We start from the raw sequence: 26,109 nt of genomic DNA on the forward strand, positions 1-26,109 counted from the left end.
CTGGAGGCTTTAACCGTAAATTCAGTTTTCTGACAGGCCAGAGCTGGCTGGTGGCTCACAGCAGTAGCTGAGCCCTGTGTGTTGAGCTCAGTTACATGGCCTACAAAAGAAACCCAGGACTGGGCACTGGAACTGGAGGTGAGTTCCCTTTGCTCCCAGACTGCACAATTTCCCATGTCTATTGCTCATCTGTAACAAGCCCTCAGCTAGTTACCTGCCTGACAGGCTCCTAGGCAGACCTGAGGGTCACATCTCCGGGGAACTCACCAGTGCTGCTAGCTTCAGACCTGGTCCCAGCACCGCCACTTCCTCAATGGGGCTCTCCACGGCAGCAGAACCACTTGTGTCCCACGGTAAGCATCGTGCAGCAAGACTTCCCTCACTTGCATGTGCATCAGGCACTTTAGGGGTTCTACCACGGCCATGGGGACCAGTCGTGTGCACCACATGTCCCTATTCCATTCCAGTCAGGTAGCAGGAACTGCAGCCTTTTGCCCTCTATACCATTTGTCCATAGCTTGATCTGTCTCAGCCCCTTGGCCCTCTGCTGGGGGCAGACGATCGAGGCCAGCAGCCCTCCAGAGAGGCCTCAACGCCCCAGCCCCTGCAGCACCCTGCAGAGGTAGGAGTTACACAGGTGGGTTCAGCCCAGGGCAGAGAGAGCCTAGGTGCAGTCACGCAGCCTCCTGTGTCTGCCCCAGTGGGGCAGACATACTGGGCACACGCTGGGGTGTTATTACAAATGCAGGCACTGTGGTAGACCAGGCCCCGTCAGCAAAGGCTGTACTGGCGCCATTGCCTCTTCGAGCTCCTGCCAGTGCAGCCCAGGAGCTCTGGGACTGCCTGGGGAGTGGGTGCAGCAGCAGTGCCTGGTATCAAAGTGGTGCTGATGAAGACAGAGGAACCTAGCCGCAGCCTCTACCCCTCGGCCTCTTGCAGCAGTCCCCCTGCCCCAGAGGGTGATGAGAGGGCAGCCCCCAAAGCTGGTACTGGGGGGAGAGGGGATGAAGATGAGGGGTGTCTCCCTGCGGGGGCTCGGCACAAGGGACAGCAGGGATCACCTAGAGGTGCCCTCACAACTCTCCCAGCACCCCGAGGCCTTCGGATTCCCGATCCCTCCCCTCAACTCTCCCGACCCCGCCGAGGTTCGCTGACGACTTCCAAGCCGGAACCCCTGCGGCCGCTCCAGAGACCCTGACAGCGCTCCCCAGCGGCGGAGGCACAGCCCGTGCCAGGCTCCCCATTGGCTCCGGCTTTCCCCGCCCTTGCCGGTGATTGGCTGCCGCTGGGTTTCCCGGCGCTTGCCCCGCCCCCGCGTGCCGCCCTGGCCGCCGCTGGAATACGGTGGGCGGTGCCGTCTCCGAGCTGGCTTTCTGGTTGGAGCGCGTAGCCGCCTGCGGGACATGATTGGTCCGCGGGACCCTGCCCGTTGATTGGTTGCAACATCCGTCCCTCTCTTCCCTAGGGCCTGCTCCGTCTGACGTAAGACCTCTTCCGGCCTTCCGTGCAGATCACGCTTTCCGTGACCCGTGCGTGCGCGGCGCGCCCGAGCGCAGCCAATCCCGGCGCGCCTGCCGTCTCCCATTCAAAGCCGGCGGGTGCGGCAGCCAATCGCAGGGCGCATCGTGCGTTGCGTATATTGACGGGCGTGCGAACCGGCCAATGGGACGCTGCAGGAGTGGGGCGGCAGCGGCAGCGGCGGGGCTCGGCGGCGCTGCGAGGCGGCGATGGCGGAGCGGGGCGGAGGCGGTGGCGCGGGGGCCGGTGGTGGCGAGGGGGAGGCGGCAGCGGAGCGGTACGGCAGCGAACTCAGGTACCACTGGCGGTCGGCTTTGAGGGTGGGCTCTTGGGGGCGGGGGCCGCGGCCTGGCCTGGCCTGGCCTAGCCTAGCGTGGTCTAGCCTGGCCTGGCCTGGCCTAGCTCGGCCTTTCCGCAGCTCGCTCGCGGGCTCGGCCTGCGCCCGGCGGGCTTGCAGGCCCGGGGTGAGGCCGGGACCTGGGCGCGTTCCTGAGGCGGGGCGGGGCCGGGCTGGGGCGGGCGGGCCGGCGGGAGTTGCTCTCGCCGTCTCCATTTTCTCTTCCCGCGTGCGGCCTCGCCGGACGGGCCCCGTGGGGTAGCCGAGGCCTTGTGGACGGGCCCACCGGGGCAAGCCCCGCTCTCGGGTGTGGAGCTGGGCTGAGGGGTTGGTCGGGGCTCCCGGCAGTGTCCCATGTGCCCGCTCTCGCCGAGCAGTGCTGCCCCGGCGCTCCCTGCGCCGCTCGCAGTGCAGGTCAGCAGAAGCAGGGGCTGCCCAGCGGCCCGGCGCTGAGCCGCGGGGCTGTCGCTGTTCACCTTCTCATAACCTTTGTTTTCTTCAATTTTGAGTCATCATGCCAACATTGGTATTGCACTGGCACTAAATGGTGGGCAAAATTGTTTCCCTGAGAGCAGCAGAAGAGCGTTTGTTGGTTCCAAAGGTGAACGTTTTTTCTATATCTACACTTACAAGGCGCCTTGTGTGGAGGGTTGGGTGGCACAGCGGGTTCAGCGCGACGGTCAGGGTTCACGTCCTGTCGGAGGTCACAAATGCAGAGGATGTAGGCCACCCGTGCAGACACTCGTGCTGCAGAATAATTAAACCCTTGGTGAGACCGATAGCCGGGCCATGGCTTCAGAGCTCCAGGATGCACATGCAGACAGGAGACAACTGCAGGTTGCGTTGAAGGAGCATTGACAGATCTGGGTATGGCTCTGCGCTGCTTGCCAACCCTGATCCCATCTCTAGGTTATTCATTCCATGAGTAAAAATTAACATTTGAGGACTAATAAACTTGAATTGTGAAGTGGAAGAAATTGCTGAAGTGGTTTCTTCTCTAGCTAAGCACACCTAATTTGGCTGAGTCAAACCTGGCTGTTTTTTTCCATGTCCTTTCCATCTTTATTAGGGTTTTTCCCTGCTTGCTGTAAGAACTGGTTTTCTTACCCCCGAGCAGAAAGCAGAAATAAACTGTTTCCCTTTGACCTTCTCCACAGGATGGCTCAGCAGCAAGCACTGAGGTTTCGTGGCCCAGCTCCCCCACCTAACGCGGTGATGCGGGGCCCCCCACCGCTCATGCGGCCACCTCCACCCTTCGGCATGATGCGAGGGCCCCCTCCACCGCCTCGCCCCCCATTTGGACGTCCTCCCTTTGATCCCAACATGCCTCCCATGCCACCTCCAGGAGGGATTCCTCCCCCGATGGGACCTCCACATTTACAGGTAAAAAAAGGGGAATTGTCTGGGTTTGTTGAGTTGGAATTTCAGGCTTGGGTTTTTTTTTTCCTCCTGTTTTGTTTTCATGTGTGGGAATAATAAAAGGAGAGACATTTCAATGGATGAGGGGAAATAGCAGGGCATGATGAAAGCATAAGCCTAGTGCACGGTGTTGTAAAGCTAATGCATACCTGTGGTATGTAAACACAGCTTGTTCAACTGTTTGAGGCAGTTCTAAATGAATCAATTATGCACTTGGTTTACACTCACCAGCAGAGGCTCTACTAGAACCTGACTTGGTGCTGGTGCCCTGTGGCTGTACAGAACGTGAAATCTGGCTTGTGTGCCCTCATAGCCAGCACCCGAAGTACACACCAGCCTTTTGGGGTTACCCAGTTTCTGCCTGTATCCCCTTGGTGAAGCAAGACTGGAAGGAGGGTGGAGGAGTTGTAGCCGAATTATGTGTGGGTGCCAGCAGAGCCACACCTGTCCTCACTGCTGTGCTGTGTTATTTATTGCTGCTCACCAATTCACCAATGGGTGGGTGAGCAGAGCAGGAGTCGTTCCAAGATGTAGGGATCTGATCAGTAGTGAGGTATGTTTCACTACAGTGTTGTGTTCAGGAGAGTGCATCAGAAAGTGTCAACACAGACAAAGGAAAATCTAGCATTTGGAGAAAAACCTCAGAGTAGGCCCCGTGTTTGACTGGAACAGCTGAGGTGGCCCTTGTGCTGACATGAGATAACTCTTGGCAGAGACAGAATGCTCTACCTTGTGTTCATCATTGTACTGGTTGGGTTTTGGTGCTGACAGCACTTCTTGCACCTGCAGGGGTTGTGCGAGTCTGCTGTGCTCAGACCAGATAGATTTCTGTCTGTATTTCATGGGAATGAATATTTAAGTTCTTTTGCCTGCTTTTCAGAGACACAGGCATTCTGACAGGCCCCACACATCTGTCAAGAGACCCTGGCTTGTTCTGATTCACAACCACTGTCTGTGCTAGAATAGTGACTTTAGTGCTGGGAAATTTACTTTCAGAAATAGGGATGTGAGCAGTATGGGAAGAGAACATGCTGACTTGGGGTATTCTATGGCATTTTAGGCCCTGCTTTGCATGTGTTTTTTGGTGGCAGAGCTGTGGGATATTTTCCCTCCCATTACTCTTTACTCAGTTTATCATATAGCTCTGTTGAATCTGTGTTCTGAACATGCCACAGTTCTCAGCTGTTCCATCAGAGCTGTTCTTTCCATGCAGTCAGAGTGTCTTCTACAACTCACAATCACAAGTGGAGCCCACTCATCAAGTGTGTAAATGTTTCACACCATGCCAGTCCTGTGCTCTGCTTTGTACCAAGTGTTTGGGCTTCAGCTCCTCACTCTGTTCCTAGTACAAGGGAAGACAGGATGCTGAAAGGCTCTGTGGGAGGGAGGAGGAGGTATGCTTGAGTGGAGCTGTAGGGTGTCCTTAATGCTCTGGCTGAAGAGCCCTCATCCCCATCTCGCTCCCAGGGTTGCCCTGGAAGGGACTAATTTTCTGGGGAAGGCAGCAGCAGGCAGAAATGAGCTCTGCTGGATTCTTACAGACTGGAGAGCAGTGAAGAGAAGATCTGGTGGCTGGTGGAGGAGCTGTGCAGAAAAAAGGAGGAAGGAAAGAAAGGCTGTAGTTACCTTACTCTCTTGTGGGTGTGTTTTGAGTTATGTGTGCTCTGGGCTTCATTTGTAGCAGGGTTTAACAAAATCCAGGGATTTAAGGAGCCATTTAAATTATCACTCTTACAGCAGACATTTGGATCTCAGTGAAACTTCTGAAAGAAGCCAATTGCAGATAGGAGGCAAGGACCTGATCATGGCCCTAAGAACTGCACCCTATTTGGACCACCAGCTCCTGCAGCACAGGGCTCCCTACGCACCACCTGGGCTTGGTTCTGCCCCTGCTCTGTCAGTGAGCAGAGCAGCAGCTCAGACATCCCTGCCTGTGAGCTATCTCGGAGTTGCCTTTGTGAAAGAAACCTTCTGAATCAGGAGTTGAGTGAGGACTGAAGTGATGGAGGTAATGAGGGCAGCTGTAGGTGTGTGCAGAGTTAGTTCAGAACTTCGTGGATTCTATTGTGTGTCTTTTTCTAGGGATGTGTTCACTGCGTTGCTTGTTCCCAGGGAATTGCAGAGCATTCCAAATGAGCAGAATTTGCTGTCCTTTGCCTCAGAAAGCAAGCATTTAGGTAGCAGTAGTGTGCAGGAGCACTTCTGTCTTTCTTATGATGATGAAGAAATGAAAATAGAACTTGATAGTTTTGGTTGTTTGTTTTTTTTTCAAATTAGCCCCAGCTAGAATTTCAGTTAATAGGAAATGGAGGAGTGTAATGAATTGTAATGAAATCCACTGCTCCGCTGTGCTGATGCTTGCTGATAAGCTAAATTTTTGTTGTTTTTCTTCACTGTAAGGGCTGTTGTGTGACTGCCCAGGCATGTATGATTCACAGCTGGGCATGGCTGAGTGCTGGTTATTAAGAACAGTTCTTCCATTCATTTTCCGTTTTGCACTGGGATATTTTCTCCATTTCAGGAGATTTTTCTTTCACCCCACTTCTTGTCATGCCACATTTCTTCTTATCCTTTGCATTTCCGTTAGCATCTCAGAAGTGAAGTGCACACAGCAGCTGCTCTGCCATGGCTGGTGCTTCGTCAGAAAGCATGTTCTCTGAGCTGGTAGCATTGGATCACTGGTTTGGATTGGAGAGGACCTTAAAGAGCATCTAGTTCCATCTCTCCCTGCCTTAAACAGAGACACTTTCCACTGGACCAGGTTGCTCAAGGTCCCAGCCAACCTAGCTTTGAATGCTTCCAGGCTTGGAGCCTCCACAGTTTCTCTGGGCAGCCTGTTCCAGTGCCTCATCGGCGTCATTGGGGAAGAATCCTCCTTCTGTGATTTAAATTCCAGCTTCTTCCAGTTTGAATCCATTACCCCTTGTCCTGTCACTATGAGCCTTTGTACACAGTCCCTCCCTGTACAGAGAGTACAGCTCTTTTGTATCTCACTTCAAATGCTGGAATGCTGCTCTAAGGTCTCTCTGGAGCCTTCTCTTCTGTAGGCTGAACAACCCCAGCTCTCAGCCTGACCCCACAGGAGACGTACTCCAGCCCTCTGATCATCTTTATGGCCTCCTGGACCCACTCCGAGAGTTCCTTGTCACTCTTGTGTTGGGGGCTCTAGAGCTGGACACAGAGCTTCAAGGTGGGGTCTCATGAGATGGCTAAAGCAGCTCTCAGGCCTGGCAGAGTTAAGGTTGCTGTAGCTGTGCTTTGTTGGTATGCTAATGAAGGAAGCTGGACACCTCCATTATCCTCACTATTGTTGTTATATGCCTTTAGAGACCACCATTTATGCCTCCTCCCATGGGTAGCATGCCACCACCTCCTGGTATGATGTTCCCTCCAGGAATGCCACCTGTCACTGCCCCTGGCACGCCAGCGATGCCCCCAGCTGAAGAGATCTGGGTAGAAAACAAGACCCCGGATGGCAAGGTAAGGGGACTGCCAGGGCAGGCAGGCGAGGGGCATTTGCTGCTGGCACACATGGGCTGACACTGCGGCGCAGCCAGCGCTCTTGATAGCTGTTCGTAAGGCAGGAGGAGCTGGGGCACTGCCGCCTGCTGCTCCTGCAGAGCCCTGGCGTGATGCTGAGTTCTCGGCCCGCAGGTCTACTTCTACAACGCGCGCACGCGCGAGTCGGCCTGGACGAAGCCAGACGGGGTCAAGGTGATCCAGCAGTCGGAGCTGACGCCCATGCTGGCGGCGCAGGCCCAGGCTCAAGCCGTCGGTGCCTCCACGCCGACCACCAGCAGCCCTGCTTCTGCAGCATCTCCATCCACCTCCTCCAGCACTCAGTCCTCCACAACCTCCACCACCACCACAGCCACTTCAGTGTCACAGACCATCTCCAGTGAGTAACCCAAGCCTTCTCCAGCTTGGCAGTAGTGGGGGGCAGGTGGTGGGGACTCTGCTGTGGGGAGTCACTGCAGCAAAATCTTGGGATGCAGGAGGAAGTTGTTCCAAACAAAGAGTGGAGTGTGAGTTACTAGTACACATTTAATCCAGGAGAACCTTGCATGTGAACCTGTTTGGTTTATTTCCCCCCAAGTCTGACAGTTACTCCTGGACAGTGATGCTAGATCAGCATGCAGCCCATCTCCTTTAGGTCTCTGTATATTTTCCCTCTACTGTTATCACATCTCAAAGCTGTTACGCATCCATTTCCTTTTGACTGTAGATGGAGCTAATTCATTTTTTAAAGTGTTTCACTAGAAAAGTTCACCTGAGGTAGGAATTAACAGTTGTAGCTATTGCCACTTTGTTTCCTACATGGTTTCAGTGGCTTTAACAGGCCAGATCTTTGAGTGCTGCTCCTGGGCTGGTTACAGTGTAGAGCTGCTTCTGCTTTCATTGGTGTTAATTCTTCTGACTGAGCCTCGGAGTTCCCATTTGCTAGAGCTGCACGAAAGAGGAAAAAGAAAGTTCTTGAAACCTTTGTTGCTTGCTGTGACCTTTGAGTAATAGCATCAAGTTTGTTGCCATTGACATGGGCTGAGCCTTTGCTTTTAAGAGTTTTCCAGCTGTGGGAACCAGAAGAGGAAAGGGATGCATAATCTCTGCAGATCATATCAACAGTGAGATTTATCCTGTACTGGGGCTTTTGGGTGTGCTAGCAAAGTGCCTCTGGTTCAGGAAGAGATGCGTATTCCATGCTGTAGATCTGTTTGCACGTGAGTGTGTCAGCAGCAGATAAGGAGTCAGGTCAGCTGGTGTGCACAAAGCAAGGAGAGCTGGTCATGGAGCAGTCTGGGCAGTGTCCCTGCATGAAGTGGCTGGGTGAGCACAGCATCTGTGCTGAACAGGAGCCTGTTGTTGGACAGTCCTGGTCACTGGAGCTGTGCTGGGATGAATATGGACCTTGAGTCAGGCCAAGGAGGCCAAGTCAGGCAAAGGATGAGCAGCTGCTGAACTGTTGTCACTCCCACTGGAGGGTATAGCTGCATCTTCTGGCACTCCATCTTTTTCTTTGAAGAGAGGAAACAAATCAGGCTTCACTCAGCACCTAACTCAGACATCAGAGATCTGTGTGTGAAAGGGAGTCGGATTTTGCAAACTCTCAAGTTATGCTTTCAGTTAGCCCTGAAGGGAAGACAGGTCATTAGAGCAGCAAATAATTTGTGTTGTTCAAAGCATTTTAGGGCTCCTCTTTCATTCAAAAGGTGGCTTAGTGCTGTGTTGTTGAAATCTGGCCTACTCTAACTGTTTTGCTGAGTACCAGGAGATGAGTGTTAGCTTCTGTCTCAATGTGTTGTTGAAATCTGGCCTACTCTAACTCTTTTGCTGAGTGCCAGGAGGTGAGTGTTAGCTTCTGGCCCAATGTTGTTCAAATTTGGCCTACTCTAACTCTTTTGCTGAGTACCAGGAGGTGAGTATTAGTCTCTGGCCCAATGCCAGGCTTTTGAGAACTGGTCCTACTTTTGGAACACTATCTGCACCTTCTCTGAAGCACCATTTCCTAATAATGCTGAGAATCTGTCCCACTCCTACCTGTTTTATCTGCTAAACTTTGCCTTTGCATTCAAGAACTGTTACTGTTGGTGTCTGTGCCTAGGTGATAAAATTCTATAATTTAAAATAATTTAATGGTTCAGCCTTGACCTGTAAAAAGCAAAATGGAACTTGTGGCTGAGCTTCACTCTTGTCTGGTTCTGATATGACTTAGGACTTAAATCACATACTGGCTGTCTGCTCTGTTTCCCTCAATTTCAGACAGTGCTAAGAGCTTTTACTCTTTCTGAAACACTTAGCAACAGATCAAATCTTTATTTAAATTGATAACAGTGATATATTCTTGGGAATGCTGCTGAAGAATTGCAGAGTGTGCCTGTACGGGGCACAGTCAGAAATTGATGTGCTTGCTTTGTTCTGATTAGCTCATTTTTACAACTCTTCCTCTTTAGTCTCCCCCAAATCTGTGTGTGTAAATTGGCAAGGCTGGTGGGTGAGCAGAAGTGGTCCTGTCGCTGATCCTGTTTGCCAGTGCTGGGGTGCCCAGTGCACATTACCCTCGGCCAAGGGCTGATTGCAATCATGCTGCAAGGATTATGGAATTGGATGCCAGCAGTGCATTTTCCCACTGGGAGGCACTGAAGACCAAGAAAGTTCCTGCAGCTTCTGAACAAAGTACTTGCCTTTTCCTTGCTTATTTACACTTCCTTTTAATTGGCATTTTTCGGTTCTTGGGTCACGGCTTACTGAGCATAGTTTTAGATGAACGGGTGCCTTGCACATGCTGCTGCCATTGTTATCAAAAAAGCAGAACCTGTGCTCATTTCACAGCCTTCTCCCATTTGAGAGACTCTGCAGCCTTCACTGTCGGTTTCCCTGAGCAGGGACGCAGAGCACAGTTCCATTTCAGGTTGTGTTTGTCCTTTGAATACACTCCTGCTACTGCTCTAGAGACTCGTTAGACATAAAGAATGGGATGAAGTAAAATTTGAACTTGACTTGGTGAATATTTAATGTTACAGAGAAGGCAAAGGTGTGTTGTTTTTTTCAGTCCACGAGTGTCTTCCTGCTGATGATATCTGAGCATATCTGCTGCTGTAAGGTCTGTGGGAAACAGAGCCAGTATGTTTGCAGTGCCTCTTTTGCAGTGTCGAAGATACAAGGTGTTCTTTGTTTTTTTTTATCAGCACCTACCACACAAGACCAGACCCCGAGTTCGGGTGTTTCAGTTGCCACACCATCAGTCAGTGTTTCAACCTCTGCTCCTTCTGCTACACCTGTGCAGACTGTACCCCAGCCAGTCCCACAGACATTGCCTCCTGCAGTTCCTCATGCAGTGCCACAGCCAACTGCAGCAATTCCTGCTTTTCCACCAGTAATGGTACCTCCATTTCGTGTCCCCCTTCCTGGCATGCCTATTCCACTTCCAGGTAAATTGGCAAACTGTAACTGTCTTGTCTGCTACATGTCCATGTTGTCAATTTGTTTGCACTCATGTGTCCACTGTGTACAGAACGTGCCTGAATCCTCTCCACTTGAATAGCTCTAAAAGAATTCAGGGTCAGCAGACAGACTTTTGCATTAGATCATGATAATTTTTGACTTCTAGTCCTCAGAAAACAGCTGCATTTAAACTTGTAAAAACCTTTTTTCTGTTAGATGATTGAAAAACACAAGAATTGCACCAAACACTTCTCAATCTCATGGCACACATCTACCTATCCTAGGTAATAACAAAGGAGAGCTGCTGGGCATGGCCCATCTGTGACTGGGAATATTGTAGTTCAGTATTTTACCACTTATACCTCCTTGATTTTGATCTTAAGTCTTGTGCATAAGTATTTATGAAAGTATGGATTATGGCTAAAGGAAATAAAATGATGCATTTATGAGCAGCCATTCAGATACACTGTCCCTGAGTGATGTGAGATGTCTGCAGTTCCCTGGGCTTGCAGCTGACAAGAGGGATGCTGAGTATGAACACCAAGTGTTGGAGTCTGTGATGGAGGTGCTCAGGACTCCAGGGTGTTGTTCACAGGGTTTAGAAGCAAAAACTGTCAGGAAGAAATCTTGGGTGGCAGCCCAGAAGTTCTAGGGTAAATGCTGTCCTCTGAAGTTTTCATCAAGCATTTAGATGCTTAAGGAAGTGATTTTAGGCTGTCAAAATGTTGTGACTGCAACAAAGCCACTCCTGAGAAGTCACTAAAGCAACTCCTTGGTTAAGTACCATGTTCCAGTGTGCATGGATACAGCCGAATTTCTGCTCCAGCACAGAAGTAATTAACCTTTTTTCACTAAATAGCCACCAAGAGTTGGTGATTTTCAGTTACAGAGGAAGGTTTGAGTCTGCAGTTGTCTTGGATATAAGTTAGTTTCTGGTTAAAAACCACAAAGCAGCAGCTCAGAGCAGCATCCTTTTGGGTTTGACTCTACAAGCTGAGTAAGATTTCCCTCCCCCACCCCCATTCTGCTGCCCTTTCAGTGAATCAATCAAAGATGCAGGAAGAGAGGCCTTGACCTAGGTATTTAAGGGCAGGCTGGTCTAGAGTAGGGTGTCCCTGCCCGTGGCCAGGGGGTTGGAACTAGATGATCCTTGTAGTCCCTTCCAACCCTGACTGATTCTGTGATTCCATTGAATTGGCTGGAGGAAAACACTTCTGATAAAGGATATAGACATCAAAGGAGTTAAAATGGGTGTTAGTTCTAATAACTGGGAGAGAGAACTCCCTTGTATCAACCTCTCCTTTTAGGATAGGCTTTTGAAATATCTGGGCAAAGATTCAGTCTGTAATTCCCTTGAAAAGGAAATCCCACTGTAGTACCTGTGGTTTTCACAGTGGAGGGCTTGTTTTAAGTCAGGAAATAAAATCTGTTCTGAACTCGGTGTTCAGGGCTTAGCAAAGATAATGGGCAGAAGGAGAATTCTTATGTCTGTGTGTTTGTGAGCTTTGGAAGAACAGGAGTTAAGCCTTAAAGGTAGGCAGCTGAATGTTCTGAACTGCAGTTCTGACATTGCCAAGAGGAAAACAACATGGAGTGAGAGACCATTCCATACCTGTGAAGGGATGTCATCGGGTACTCGCCTGGGAGAGGTCAGGTGAATGGTGGTCAGGGCAGGAGAGATGCACTGGGAGGTGTACTTGGGTTAGATTTTTTAGTGAGTTCTATCAGTTTTGTGAGTGCTGCAGTAGAGCAGGAAAGACAAAGCAAAACCATCTTCTTAGTAAACTTCTTAATCTCAGTTTTGAAAGTGATTTTTCTTTTTCAGAAGGTCTCTGGTGCCAGACTTTGGCCTCTCCTTACAGTGAGATGAGCCCCTAAGAAGTGAGAGAGATGCAGTGAAGTGTGTGCTTCCATTAATGAGTCTAGTTTGTCTTTCTGCTTAACTACAGAATAAAAGCAGTCTGATTCCTTCAGCTAATTCTGGCTTGACTTGGTTGTGATGATTTATAAACACTGTAAAAGAAAAGGAAGTCTTTAAAATATGTAATGAGAAACATCAGTGTAAGGTGAGGTTAGAAAGGCTTATGGTGGTTAATATGTTTGGGGGTTTGGCAGCATCAGCCAGAGTTAGAGAGCCAGAGCTGCACAATGCTTCTGCCAAGTGACTGCCAGGTTAATCTCTGTGCTGTACATAACAAAGGCAGAGCAGTGGAGGAGTTGATTGGTGTTATCTGATAATCTCAGATCTAAAAAGTAAGGCTGCTCTCTCTTAATTCACATGTTAAAAGCGTTGCTTGGTTGGGAATGCACTTGGCAGAGGAAACAGCCTGGGTATTTGCTAAGTGCTCTGCGCTCTCTAATCTCAGGGAGCCCACAGATGGCATTATTTGCACTGACCCAGTTTCAAACCCTGTTGTAACTTCCTCAAAAGGAATTTTCACATTCATTTTCCAATACATCACATGAAGGTTTCCCTCCCTCCCCAAATGTAGACAAACTGTTCATTTAGTGACGTCTGAGTCAATGTTTTGTGTCTCAATTCATACTTATTTTTTTTTTAAATAAAAGTAGTCTGGGATTCTTTCACTGGAATTATAATTAAAGGCCTTTACAATTCTGTATTCTCAGAAATACTTTCCCATCAGTTGGCAGGAATTTTTTGTGATTTCCATACCAGATCTCTAATGAAGAAAACCAGAAATTACTTTGGTTCTAAACACAGGGGTTTAATTTCACTTTGTGCTGGAGGATTTCCAGCCTCAGATAATGGAATTGAAGCCATTTAAGGGGAGGTTTCTAAAGTATTTCAGTTTCTGAGTGTCCAGACTGAATCAACGTAGGCAGAACTTCTGTAATTTCCTTTCCTTCCTATATCAAATGCATTTCCTTTTCCCCTGTCTGATTTCCCACTGAATTCTGTGTCTAATAGAGGAGGATGAGATTCTTTCCTCTTTGTGGCCTCTCTGTGTCATTTCTTAGTGAGCTGGAGAGCGGAACAGCGCATGCTACCTTTTTGAGGGCTGGTTATGCTGCTTTTTTAGAGTATTTTCCAGCTCCTGACATTCTTGATTACACAAGTAAAGAAAAGGCTTGCTGCCACTGCCCAAGTGCAGCTTTTTACTGCTTTCTGTGTAGCTTCATTGCCTCTATTTCTCTTCCCCACCTTCTTCCACCTCCAGCCTTCCCCTATGACCCCGTAACCTCAGCTTTTACTCCAGGTTTAGCTTGGCTTTTGCCCTGCCATGCTTTGTTAGTCTGAGTAGTTCAGTCTGTCCTTCTGCTCTTGCCACTGCCTTTCACATGCAGCAGCAGCCTGCAAGCAGCAGAGACCTTTGGGTTTGCTCTGTGGCTGCTCCTCGATGGCTCTGTCCTAGCAGAGGCTTTTGGAGGAGAACCACAGCCCCAATGGGACAGTTTCCTGTGGCGCTGCCCCTTGGCTGAACTTAAACCCCTGAGTCTTCAAGGAAACACTTTTTTTTTCTTCTTAATGGCATCCTAATAATATGCTCAAGAGCTGGTTTAATGTAGGCAGAGATGGGTGCAGCAGCTTTACAATTAGTTTTCTATTTGATCTGACATAAAACATCGAAGCAAAACTGATGGGCATTTTCTGTCTGGGAGGCCAGCAGAAAGTGGCACTCCAAGTGGTAGCAGGATGCCTGTAGCAGCCAGCCCCCCCCACAGTGGTAGCTGACCTTTGCTGGCAGCTTTCCAACATGCTTGCTTGTCCCTTTTGCAGGTGTAGCAATGATGCAAATAGTCAGCTGCCCGTATGTAAAGACAGTCGCTACCACCAAGACCGGTAATTTTCCAACCCATCTTAGTTCGTTTTGTCTGTAAGTTGGCATGGTAGTGAATGTTGTTGTTTATCTTTTCTTTATTTATTTGCTTCCCCAACTGAATGAGTATTTATTTACTTTTCTTTTTCCAAACCAGTATAAATGCAAATATCCCATTTGGCCAGGAAATCACTTGCCCACATAACTGGTAGTGTTAGCTTATTTCATATCCAAACTCTAGAACAGTTTTAATCACCCAGTTCTGTAACAAGTGTGAATCTCCTCATGCCCATTCTCCTGAGTTCTGAGTTCCTCGTGTGTGGGTTTTTGTTTTCCTCCCTCCACATGTGCAGTGACATGGCTGTGCTCGCATGTTGGTGTGCGTGTTTGTGCGTCCCAGTATGAATTTCATTCTTCAAACTGTGGGTTTAAGCAAAGTCACTTGCTGAGAGCACTTGCTGGCAGTGTGCAATGTGTGCTTTTCTAGGATTTACAAAGACCCTTTCAGAGAAATGCTGAAGCCTCAAAATTATGATCTTATAGTTCTAGTCTTAGCCAGTTTGGGTTTCTAGAGCTTGACATCCAGATCAGTTCAGTATGTCTGTTTGGTTGGGATGAGCAGAGAAATAACAGGGTGATGTAGAGTTCCTTTGGCTATCTACTTGCCATTTTGCTTAAGGGTGTGAATAAAACATGATTGGATTTCTTTTTTCCAATCAGTCTGTAAGCACTGAACAAAACCACCACACAATTGGAAATTATTTCCTTCTCATCAGTTTTTAGCCAAGGCTCTGAACTCACATTAATTTTCCAACTCAGGTTTTAGGATTTCTTGGAGTTCTGCTCCGTATTCTACGGCTCAGATTTGAGCCACTGCTGTGTATTTCTTTCAAGAGCAGTAGGAATCTCTCCTAAATGACAAATTAGGCAGAGAAGTAGATAATTTAAAAAGATTTTTCTATAGAGATCTAATGCAGACTATTTTAGTAAGCAGAACACTTAATTTTGAAATCTTAAATACCTAAAAGCTCACAAGCTTTGTGCAGAGCTGCACATTAAAAGGCAAAAGCTGTCTGAGTGGGACGTTGCTGGCTGTGCAGGAGAGGAAGCTGAGGAAGGATGCAGTTGAATCTGGACACAATCTTTATAGTCTGATTATTTGTAAATGAAGTCAGTAAAGTGATAGGGTTTTGCCGTTGGGTACTTCCTTGTCACTTACTGGTTTCCTTCCCTCTTCCTTTTTTTTTTCTTCTTGTTTCCTTTCTGTCCACAGGTGTCCTGCCAGGCATGGCCCCTCCCATTGTGCCCATGATCCACCCCCAGGTTGCCATTGCTGCCTCACCCGCTACACTGGCTGGAGCCAGCGCAGTCTCTGAGTGGACAGAGTACAAGACAGCAGATGGGAAAACATACTATTATAACAACAGGACTTTGGAGTCAACATGGGAGAAACCTCAAGAGCTGAAAGAGAAAGGTGCTCTGTGTTCTTACTGTGGCTGCATTCTAGGCAAAATTGCTTGGAGCATCAGTATTTGTGATTGAAAAAGTGCAGCAGAGTATGTCCAATCCCTTCCCTCCCTTAATAGTGCTTTGAAATTTGAGTTGGTTTGAAGTCTAAACATTCCAGTTTCTTTGTTCCCCAATGTGTTTGGTTCTAAAGATGTTCCCAAATCCCCTGATGCTTGGGTAAATGCCAGTTCCTAGCTCAGCAGACAGTAAGTGCTTTATGTACTCACTGAAGAGATTCCAGTTGCAGAAAGACAGAAAGTGAGGGGCAAATGCAGAAATTTTAAAGGCTGTGGAGTAGGAGAGAATGAAGGTCATTGGAATGTTGAGCTTCAGAAACTAAGCATGTAAACACCTTTGGAATGAGTGGAAAATGAATCCTCTCCTTCTGTCTGCATCCCAAAGTCCTATTCTGCTTGTGTTCTGTGAGCTGTGTTTCTCTGAATCCATATCATGTTCTCGGGTGGTGTTACCTTGGAGGGAAATTATTCTTGTGTCATAAACGAGGAAAAAGAGGCAAAAATCTGGTGTTTTTTAGTCAGTTTTGCAGCCTTATAGGAAAAGAAATCCAGTCTGACTCAAATAGTTCCTCTTTTTATTGCCTGCTGAATCTTTCAGCTCCAAGGAATCTGTTTAGAGAAATTCAGAGCATTCACACAGCTGGGTTAGTTCATACTCATCTTTCTAATCAGCACAAAGTAACAGATGTTTTGACTGAGGTAAAAACACCTCAGACAGGAAATGTCAGTTTTGCTGATGCAAAGATTGTAAGATTATACATCTTACAGTATTTGAATGGGGGCAGAGCAATCCTCATGTGATTGTCTGAATTTTCTCTGCACTTCATGGGACTTTGTCATCAACGTTTCCAGTCTGGAAATGGCCCTCAGTGTAGCAATGCGAGTTGATACTTTTAGTGATGTTCCATCTCTTTCTGTTAGCACATTTCAGTTAGCTTTTTGATACTAAAGGCTCCCTTACAGCATGTCATTTTCCAGTCCCAAGCAGATCTTAATCATAGAATGGTCTGGGTTGGAAGGGACCTCCAAGGGTCATCTAGTCCAACCCTCCCTGCAGTCAGCAGAGATATCCTCCACTAGATCAAGTTGCCCAGAGCCCTGTCGAGCCTCACCTTGAATATCTCCAGCATGCCCCAACCACCTCCCTGGGCAACCTGTTCCAGTGTTCCACTGCCCTCATAGTAAAGAACTTATTCCTAACATCCAATCTGATCTCTTCTCTAGTTTGAAGCCACTGCCCCTCCTCCCACAGGCTTTTGTAAATAGTCTCTCTCCATCCTTCTTGGAGGCCCCTTTCAGGTACTTGGTACAGAAAATTACTATGTCTTTATAAGTGGGCAGTGCAAGGCTCAAAAAGGACAGAAAGGGAAAACACATTAAAATTAAGTTTTGGGTTGCTGTTGTGCTTGGGAAATCATACTGAGAAAAATTGTGGTTCTGGAGTGGTTTTGGAATAACACTAAGGAAAATTCTGTCTTTATTTAGAAAAAATGGAAGAGAAGATTAAAGAGCCAATTAAAGAGCCCACGGAGGAGGCATTACCCATGGAGACAGAAGAAGAAGACCCAAAAGAAGAACCTATAAAAGAACTTATAAAGGAGGTAAAAGACCTTGCAACCAAATAGTGTCAGCATGTTGAACCCTACAGCCTACAGGTGAGGCTGCATTTGTAGACCAGGCATATTGACAGCAGGCATGGTTTGAGTTCTTCGGTTCCTGGGGTGATTGTAGACTCATAGCTGCTTTGCTGCTTTTTTTTTGCCCTGTTTGTTTTTTACATAAGGAAAAAGGACATTTAAAGCAAAAATAGAGTAAGTGAGCTAAGAAATTATTAAGAGCTTGAAACTAAGTTAGCTCATCTCATTTTTTTTTAAAGGTGTTCACGACAATGAAATTTATCCTGAATGTTTGACATCTAATAGTGCTTTTCTAGTTTTTTAATACTTCATTTTGAACAGCTTTAAAACAAAACTCATATGATCTCCATATGCTGGAACTGATAAATTGAGTCTGTTAGGAACATGTCCTAGAAAATGTCTGTAGTGCAGGAATCAAAATGAGCTTTCCCTGTAAAGTGTGTTGTCCTGCTGAGAAAGCCTAGTTCTGGAAACACTGAGGTGTTGGTCTAAAAGTTAGAACTCTTCTGCTGATTTCTGCCAAAGAACAGAATTCAGCTGCTGGTGTTTATTACCACTCTACCCTGTTGTCTTTGGAGGTGCTGGCTGGGTTGTGACTGCAGATTTTTTGGCTGTTTCATGTTCCATGTCTCATGTTCAAGTGAATTAGCTTTCTCACAAATTTTGATTTATTCTTAACCTTCACCCTTGGCCCTGTACTCAGGCCTTGATTCAAGGAGTTTCCATGAGTTTTCTCTGAAGTCAAAAGGTCACAGAACACTTGGAGGTTTTCTGAATGGAGACTTTTGAGCAGCAGTTACTGCTGAAATTCCAACACTTCTGTTTCAGGCACGGATGAGCTGCAGTTGTCAGCTGGTTACCAAAATACTGCCAAATGCATTTTTCTGTTCAAAACAAGTTGCTTGCTTTAAATAATTGTCCATCTGCCATTGCATGAACCCTCTAACTTGTGTTTTCCTTGAGGAGCCGAAGGAGGAAGAGATGACAGAAGAAGAGAAAGCAGCTCAGAAGGCCAAGCCAGTAGCAACCACTCCTATTCCAGGAACCCCATGGTAGGTGATGGTTCTTCTTATGGCTGTTACTGTGGGACTGGAACATCACTATCTATAGCCACCAGGAAGGCTGCTGGGTTAGCTAGAATAAGGACCAGTGTGTGACAGTCCTGTTCTTGGTGTGCTTCCGTCTTAAATGAAGTTGAATTTCCTCCAACCGACACCGCCCATGGTGTCCAGTGGGGGGGGTGCGTGGCAGTTCCACCACATGTGAACCACAGTCCTGCAAGGGATGCTACCAGTACAGATTTCATATCCCAGCCCCTTTCAACTGTCTTTGGTTCCTGAGGATGCAGAATAAAATACTGGCCAAAAAATTACAAACCTGCACTTGTTTTACCCTGGGAAGGAGTAGGTGTGACTGTTGGCCAGGTCAATCCTTTGGGGATTTTCAGTTGGCACAGATACTAGTCAGATGCCCCATGTGTTTGATGGCATGGTGAGGTTACTTCTGCTGTAGTAGCTTTTTGTATGGCCAAGGTAAAAAAGTGATATTGTTTTACTTTTTTCAATGTAGCCATTGATGATTTTTTGTAGTTGATGTTTATTACCTAAACCTATCTCTCTGGTTGTTTCATCCCATCCTTTTTTAAGTTCTGGCAAGATCTTTGGGTTCCTTTTCTTCTCACTTTGTGAGACAGTGAAGAGATGAGGTAGGTTTTGTGCCAAAATGTCATTTACCTGACCAAGCCTTTTTCTAGAGAAGGCCTGAGCATGCTGCAGCTCCTGGTGAAGTCACTTTAACATTGCCCTTCCAGTCTGCTAGGGGAGAAAAGCAGCAATTCCATGTCCCATTTGGGCTGTAGGAGTGTCTAGTAGTGGTGCAGTGAGTGTAACTGGATCTTTCTGGGACCACTGGGTTTGCTCCAGTCTGAGTATGGCAGCAGATATGGAAAGCAAGATTTGACACAGGTCTTCTGTCTGCCTGCTAACCCCCCCAGGTGCGTGGTGTGGACTGGTGACGAGCGTGTCTTCTTCTACAACCCCACCACGCGGCTGTCCATGTGGGACCGACCTGACGACCTCATTGGAAGAGCTGATGTCGACAAGATTATTCAAGAACCTCCTCACAAAAAAGGAATGGAAGAAGCAAAAAAACTTAGTAAGAGCATAACTGAATGGGTCTGATCTCGTTGCCTTCAGAAGTCTGAGTGTAACTGATCACTTCTTTCGTGGTAACATCCAGATGAGTGAGAGAAATGTCAGGAGTACTGAAAAATGTGTCTAGCTTTGGAATTGAAGAAAGCTGTTGGGAATGGAGGTTGATAGAGTTCTCTGGGAAGAAACTGGCTGTTGAGTGAAAGGGAGGGTAACTGTTTTCTAAATGACACCAGACTGAAAAAAAAACCCAGTCTTTAGTGACTGGAAAAAAAAAAAGTTGTATGTGTTTTATAAGTAAGAGCAAATTGGGGGACAGGAAAGAGTTACCATAATGTAGGAATAGGCTCTCACAGAAGAGGATTTATCTTGGAGAGCACCAACTGGGGTGCAGCTTGGAAACAGCTGAACACTCAGGAGGTCACTGAAATGAGAGCTTTCTCTGGCATCAGTTCTGGTAAATGATCCTGAGATGACAGGGACTTGGTAGTTGAAGGTGAGCAAAGTGCAAGTAGGTGATCAGGACATCCAGATGTGCTTCATTGGATGGTTCAGCCTGAGGGTATTTCCCCTGGAAACAAGGAGTCAGTGTTTTGTCACTTTAAATCCAAAGCTGGCCACAAGTCAGCCCTGCCAGCAAGTTCCCATGATGTTATTCTGAAAGCCCCTTTATCTGCTTTGCCTGGACACATCATGGTACCACACATTGCCCTCTGTTTGCATACAGGTCTTCACTTGTCAGATAGATGTTGTGTTTATGAAGTGTCTAAAGTGTTGTTGCAATCTGTTACAGTCAGAGAAGAGCACGAATCCACAGAGGATGCAAACGAAGATGAGCCGATCAAAACTAAGAAGCGCAAGTAAGTTTGATCAGTGCTGAGTAGGCTGTGGGGATAAATACCTGAGGCTCTTCAGCTGAGCAGGGGGTGTGGTTGTATTCAGCAGGGCAGGAACTGATAGAATGACTTAGGCTGGAAGAGACTTCAGAGACCATCTACTTCAACCTCCCTGCCATTGGCAGAAACACTTCTCAGCTAGACTCAGCTGCTCAAGGCCTCCTCTAACCTGGCCTTGAACACCGCCAGGGAGGAGAGGCATCCACAGCCTCTCCGGGCAACCTGTTCCAGAGTCTCACCACCCTCATACTGAGAAATTTCTCCCAAAGATCTAGTCTAAACTTACTCTTTGTCAGCTTGAAACCATTCCTCGTTGTCCTATTGCTAAACACCCTTATGAAAAGTCCCTCTTCAGCCTTCTTGTAAGATCCTTTCAGGTATTGGAAGGCAGCTGTAAGGTCTCTCCCAAAGTCTTTTCTAGGCTGAGCAACCCCAACTCCCTCAGCCTATCCTCATGGCAGAGGTGTTCCTGCCCTTGGATCATCTTTGTGGCCCTCTTCTGAACAGCTTTGGTGAGGAGTTATCAGCTTCCTGCTGTTTTACTTGGGCAGCTTAAATATTTCCCTGAGACAGCTGAAATTCATGGGTGGAGGAAATAGCATCAATCATTGAGAATGGTATCGGCCACTGAATCCAAGGACTATTTTGAGTGCAGTTCAGCACAGTTTGTTTCTGTTGCTTTTTATCCATCTGGGTGATTTCTGTGCACAAGATTTTGTCACCAAAACCTCCAGCAGTTTTTCTGCTGATTGCTCTGCTGTAAAAGCTCTTGGAGAGTGGCTTCCAGGATTTGGAAGCCTGTGCTTCTGAAGTAACTGGTCATACCCATTCTGTCTTGTTGGAGTTAATTTCCAACCTGCAGGGTTTGTCACATCGCTTCCCCAATTTATGCTGTGTGGTATTTTTTGTTCTATTTTCTTTCAGGAAGGATGATAACAAAGATATTGATTCAGAGAAGGAGGCTGCTATGGAAGCTGAAATTAAAGCCGCCCGAGAGAGAGCCATTGTCCCACTGGAGGCTCGGATGAAACAGTTCAAGGACATGCTTCTAGAAAGAGGGGTCAGAGAAATCTGTGTGTGTGTGAAAGGGAGAGAGGGCAGAGGTGGTTCAGGCAGAGATTTCAGCTCTTGGGGAATTCAGAACCCGCAGTGCTTTGTGAGGGCAACAGTCTCATCCTTCCTCTGCACGATGGATGTGTTTGGTACCAGCTTTCAGAGAGTGTTGTGGTTGTAGAAAACCTTTGATTTCCAAGTGACTGAAATTAAACAGCATCAAGACAGCCTGATTTATTTTTTCTGAACTTTTTTTCCACTTAAGTAATACCTGATTGAAGTCTGCCTTAGAAAATAAATCAGCTAGACTAGACACATCTTTAGTGTTCCTGTATGAGACAGGCAATGAGTTCTGCTTGTTCTCAGCTTTTGATGGGAGACTTTTAGTCAACTAAATTTGAAATCTGCTTGATGCTAGTCAGCTTTGATAGAGAAATGAGGCTACTAGGATGTAAATGTATGGAGAAACTTAAAATCACAGTGATTCCTGCTGCCTATGCAGCTCTTACTTAGTTTCAATACCTGGGTTGATAAAGGTTTATTTAAAAGGAGCGCGAAAGCACTTAAATCCATCTCTTGTAGCAGAGCTGTTTGCACTCACAACGCTTACAAAAGGTACAGAGCAGCTGTGGGCTATGAGAAGAGAATCTCAGGGCTTTCTTCTGGTGGACTGATGGGTTTTTAAATGTCACACAGCAGCAGTAAGGAAGGGTAGTTGTTATTTAGACATTTTCAGATCCAATTAGTTTTGACTCATCTGTTAGTGAGGGAAACTCCTGGATGAGGTAGTTTTCCTCTTTTCATCAGATTGTCCTATAGTTTTCCAGCAAAACTGTTCAGCTTCTGTATGTTTGAGGAGATTTAGCCATTGCTAAATTTTGACTTCTTTTAATTTAAGGTTTCTGCTTTTTCAACGTGGGAGAAAGAGCTGCACAAGATAGTTTTTGATCCTCGTTATTTGCTTCTCAACCCGAAGGAGAGAAAACAGGTAAAAGAGAATTTAATCTCTCTCCCCATCCACACATAGCTCTTTAATCCTCGGTCTGCTGCTTCTGTCCCTGGTCACCTTCCAGGCTAAGCAGTGTGGTGGGGGGAGGTTGTTATGCTTAGGGTTTGTCTGGTAACAGAAGAAGCCAGCAAGGAAAGAAGCAAGTTGATGGTTTCCTTTCTTCTGTGGTTGGAAGATGGAGTATTTTAACAGTGAGAGTTGTTTACCTGCAGAGAGCTCCCAAAACCTGAATGAGATGATGGGAATCACCAGTATCTCTTCAAAATATTGGTATATGAATAATCTGTTTATGACAAAAAGCAGGTAGGGAGCAACCTAAAGTGCATTTGTATTGTTAAGCAAATTCTCACTCCAGAAGCTTTTCTTCATCTGGATGTAGGGAAATGGAAAACTTCAAGAGTACAGAAGTGTTCTGCTGGCTTTACAGGTATGACCTAGAGGAATGTCAACATACCATGGAGTGTAATAAGCTTCACAGGTCTCAGGCTGTGTTTAGATGCAGTTCAGGTATCATCCACTGAGTGTTCTGCAGGTTGGGGTAATCTACACGTTTGAATACAAAGGTTCCCTCACCCTTCGTTCTGCTTTCTCTGTGGTGAGAGGAGAGGAAATGGGAGACAGGGAATCAAGAGAAAATGAAGAAGTGGGGTGTTTTTTCCTGCCTTTTGCCTAGAGTTGAGGTGGCCTCAGGGGTGCATGCACTGTGTTGGTGACTGGTGTTTCTGTAGGTGTTTGATCAGTATGTGAAAACCCGGGCAGAAGAGGAGCGCAAGGAGAAGAAAAACAAAATAATGCAGGCCAAGGAGGATTTCAAGAAAATGATGGAAGAAGCAAAGATTAACCCAAGGTAAGAGCTTCTTTCCTGCTCATAGGCATAACCTCTATTAGAACAAGCTGTGCTGGATGACATTAGGCAGATTAACCTCTTTCAGAGTGGGCGAAGGAGAATATCACAAGATCTCGTTGAGGTTCCTCTTTTGCCTGCCTGTGTTCACACAGCCCGTGAAATCACAGAGCCTGTGGTTTACAGTGATTGCTGTGGCTTAATTCACTTGAAGTCCCCAGCACCCTGTCTGGACTGTGAGACAGGCCTTGTGCTCCACCACAAGTTTTCTGTAACAGCCTTCTTCTGATCAGTACTCTCTGAGAAGTGCTGAAGAGGCTTCCTCGCTGTTAGAGGGGGGGTGTGCTGAGGGATGTTTCTGTGGTTACAAAGTGTGCAGGATGTTCTGGTTGCTTTAATGCAGGAATTGTTCCATCCTCCTGCCGGGCAGATCTTCTTGCAGTCATAGCAGGGAAGCCATGCAGTGAATGTACAAAACATGCAACATTTTACTGCCTGGATTGTTTGTTTCCCAGCTTTCTCACACACATCATTCACTATGTGCCTGTGTCACCAGCTGAGCCCCAAAGCATTCTCTTTCAGCACCTCTGGCCTAGCTGTCAGGAATTCTTTTACAGTGAAAGAACAACTCATTTGTTTCACTTCAGCTTCATTTTTTTTTCAGTGACCCTTTTTGGAAGTCTGGGGGAAGCCAGTGTTATGTTACCTTCTGAATTGCCTCAGAAATGATTAATAATTCTTACTTAAACACCCAGCTGCTCAGTTAACAGGGGTAGCAGTTTTGTAGTAGACTGGGAAGAATGAAGGTATGAAAATGGTTTAAGAAAAAGCTCATCAGTAACAAGGTTAATAATTCTGAATCTAAGGTGGGCTGTTGTGTTAGCTTTAGTAGCCTCAACTTCATCTCCAGTGATTGGGACTGACTCTTATCTGATTATGGGCTGGGGTGGGAAAGAGTTCCAGCTGAGATACTGTCTTGTTTAATCTTATCCTTTGTCTTCTGGTTTCAGTGTTTGTCTAAAGGTATTGCTGTACTCCTGTGAGTGCCAGACTGGTTTTTTATCATCTATCTCAGTCCAACATGCTCAAGAGTTTGTGTTCCACTTCACTTAAACAGCTCTTGTTCTTCAATATAGCTGTACATTCACTTTCTAATCTTTTTGAATAAGCTACCAAATTCTCTTCTTGTTTCAATTTACCCTACAGCAACAGTAGGCTGGATTTTCCAAGTCTAATTATTTCCATGCTGTGATGAAAACATTCGTATGATTATAAGTGTCTCACGTATTCTTGGGGCCAGATTTGCATCAGAGCTTGGAAAAAGCACAGTAGTGGTTTTTTTCGAGGTAAGTGGCAGTACCATATCTACTGCACAGCTTGGAATCTGGCCCTGGAGGTGAGAGAAGGTTCAGGGAAGGCTGTGGGGATCATGGGCTGAAAGCCCTCTGCCCGCAGTGTGGAGATACCTCAGCTCTCTGTGGTTTGAGATCAGGCTGTGCTATGTTCACTGTAGGAGCAAAAAAAAGGTTCAGCCATTGTGACTAATACCAACAGGTGATTTTTCTTGGTCAACTCTTAGCATGGTTTGGCTGCAAGTGAGTGCACCTGAAATTTTCACTTCCACAGCTGTGAAGTACCTGGGCAGGCTGGTGGCTGAACTGCTCACCCACAAGAAAGGAAGAGTTTTGTAGACCACTTGAGTTTTTCCATTTCTTCTTCTTGGTTGCATTGCAATCTCTCTCCTACACCTGCACTTTCTGCAGGTAGCTGTATTCCAACAAACCACCACCCCATCCCCTCTTTTGTCTCTTGACAAAAGCTTCCATGTGTGTGCCTACACCCTTCTACGTAGAGCAGTGATGGAGCAGCTCTAGTGAGCCTGCAGGATGTTGGGTTTGTTTTTGCACTGTGCTCTGGCACATCCCAGCAGAAGGAATTTTTCTCTGCTGAACCTGCTCCCCAGCAAAGACAGCTCTGCCAAATGAGTTCACTTGCCATTTTGTTGCAGAACTACTTTTAGTGAATTTGCAGCCAAGCATGCTAAAGACTCGAGGTTCAAGGCAATTGAAAAGATGAAAGATCGAGAGGCCTTGTTTAATGAGTTTATCACAGCGGCAAGAAAGAAGGAAAAAGAAGACTCGAAGACCAGAGGGGAGAAGGTAAGGAGATTCTTTTAGTCTTAGCTGTGTGAGTGGTGTGAGTCTGAGGGAGGGGTGGGGACAGCCTGGGCCTGCTTTCCAGGGAGCCCTCAGACACGGTCCTTCTCTTTGTAGAGGCTGTACAGCCTAAACACGTCCCTCGTGTCCCCTTGGTCTCTCTAAGCTGTCTGAGGTTAGCACGGTACTGACTTTGACAGTACAGAGAACTGAATTGTTAACTTTTTTTGTGAAGCTGAGTTTACTTAATCTCACTTTTTTGCATTTACCTAAGCAAGTAGCATTCTTATCTGCAGTAATACCTGATCTTTCTAATATTTTAAGTTCTATTACCCTGAAGCTTTAGAAGGAAAAGAATTGGTGTCCTGTTTGGCCCCAGAGCTGCTCATGGCCTCTCTGCTCTCAGTGGGGCCAGTGAGAACCTGCAGTTCTCTGTAGGATTCTCCATTTGAATAGCAGACAGCTTCCATACCCACCCAAAACTTAGCACTGCAGTGCCTTCTGAATCTTCCAGTAAATATTTCCTATGTATAAACTGCTGCTTATCAGAGTGAGGGGTCAGCTGCTAAAGCCTGAGGGATTCCACGTGTCCCTTGGCCTTCTTGGCCGTAGCAGAGCAAGCTGCTGGGGAGGTGGCCTCAGGTGTTAGCACAGAGTGCAGCCACTGCCCTGCGTGTCCTGTGTGGTGTGCGAGTGGGGAGAGTGACCTCTGAGCATGATCACTGCTGCCAGTTCACAGCCTGTAATATTTACACCATAAACTCACTGCAAATTCCACCTGCTGAGAATGCTCCCAGGTGAGAAAAGGCTGGGTGCCAGCTGAGATTTGGGGGGCAGTTTGATTAT

At 47.0% G+C, this 26,109-nt stretch overlaps 1 protein-coding gene across 6 annotated transcripts in view; it reads left to right on the forward strand.

The window, feature by feature from the left end:
* Positions 1-1,708: 1,708 nt before the first annotated feature.
* Positions 1,709-26,109, forward strand: part of TCERG1 (transcription elongation regulator 1) — a 32,918-nt gene continuing 8,517 nt past the window's right edge. Inside the window, exons 1-16 of one of the 6 annotated variants that reach the window (XM_064161701.1) lie at positions 1,792-1,813; positions 2,365-2,456; positions 3,013-3,238; positions 6,602-6,754; positions 6,929-7,172; positions 9,958-10,200; positions 13,953-14,015; positions 15,266-15,466; positions 17,004-17,119; positions 18,119-18,207; positions 19,149-19,309; positions 20,099-20,165; positions 21,126-21,261; positions 22,153-22,242; positions 22,992-23,110; positions 25,116-25,266. In XM_064161701.1, the coding sequence (XP_064017771.1) occupies positions 3,014-3,238; positions 6,602-6,754; positions 6,929-7,172; positions 9,958-10,200; positions 13,953-14,015; positions 15,266-15,466; positions 17,004-17,119; positions 18,119-18,207; positions 19,149-19,309; positions 20,099-20,165; positions 21,126-21,261; positions 22,153-22,242; positions 22,992-23,110; positions 25,116-25,266 (2,058 nt within the window). In that variant the 5' untranslated portion in view covers positions 1,792-1,813; positions 2,365-2,456; position 3,013. Of the gene's footprint in view, positions 1,814-2,364; positions 2,457-3,012; positions 3,239-6,601; positions 6,755-6,928; positions 7,173-9,957; positions 10,201-13,952; positions 14,016-15,265; positions 15,467-17,003; positions 17,120-18,118; positions 18,208-19,148; positions 19,310-20,098; positions 20,166-21,125; positions 21,262-22,152; positions 22,243-22,991; positions 23,111-25,115; positions 25,267-26,109 lie in introns of all 6 variants that reach the window. The other 5 variants (XM_064161697.1, XM_064161698.1, XM_064161699.1 and 2 more) reach the window with 5 other exon arrangements.

The sequence above is a fragment of the Pogoniulus pusillus genome, chromosome 22 (genome assembly GCF_015220805.1).
Source record: "Pogoniulus pusillus isolate bPogPus1 chromosome 22, bPogPus1.pri, whole genome shotgun sequence".
In the NCBI taxonomy this organism is placed as follows: domain Eukaryota; kingdom Metazoa; phylum Chordata; class Aves; order Piciformes; family Lybiidae; genus Pogoniulus; species Pogoniulus pusillus.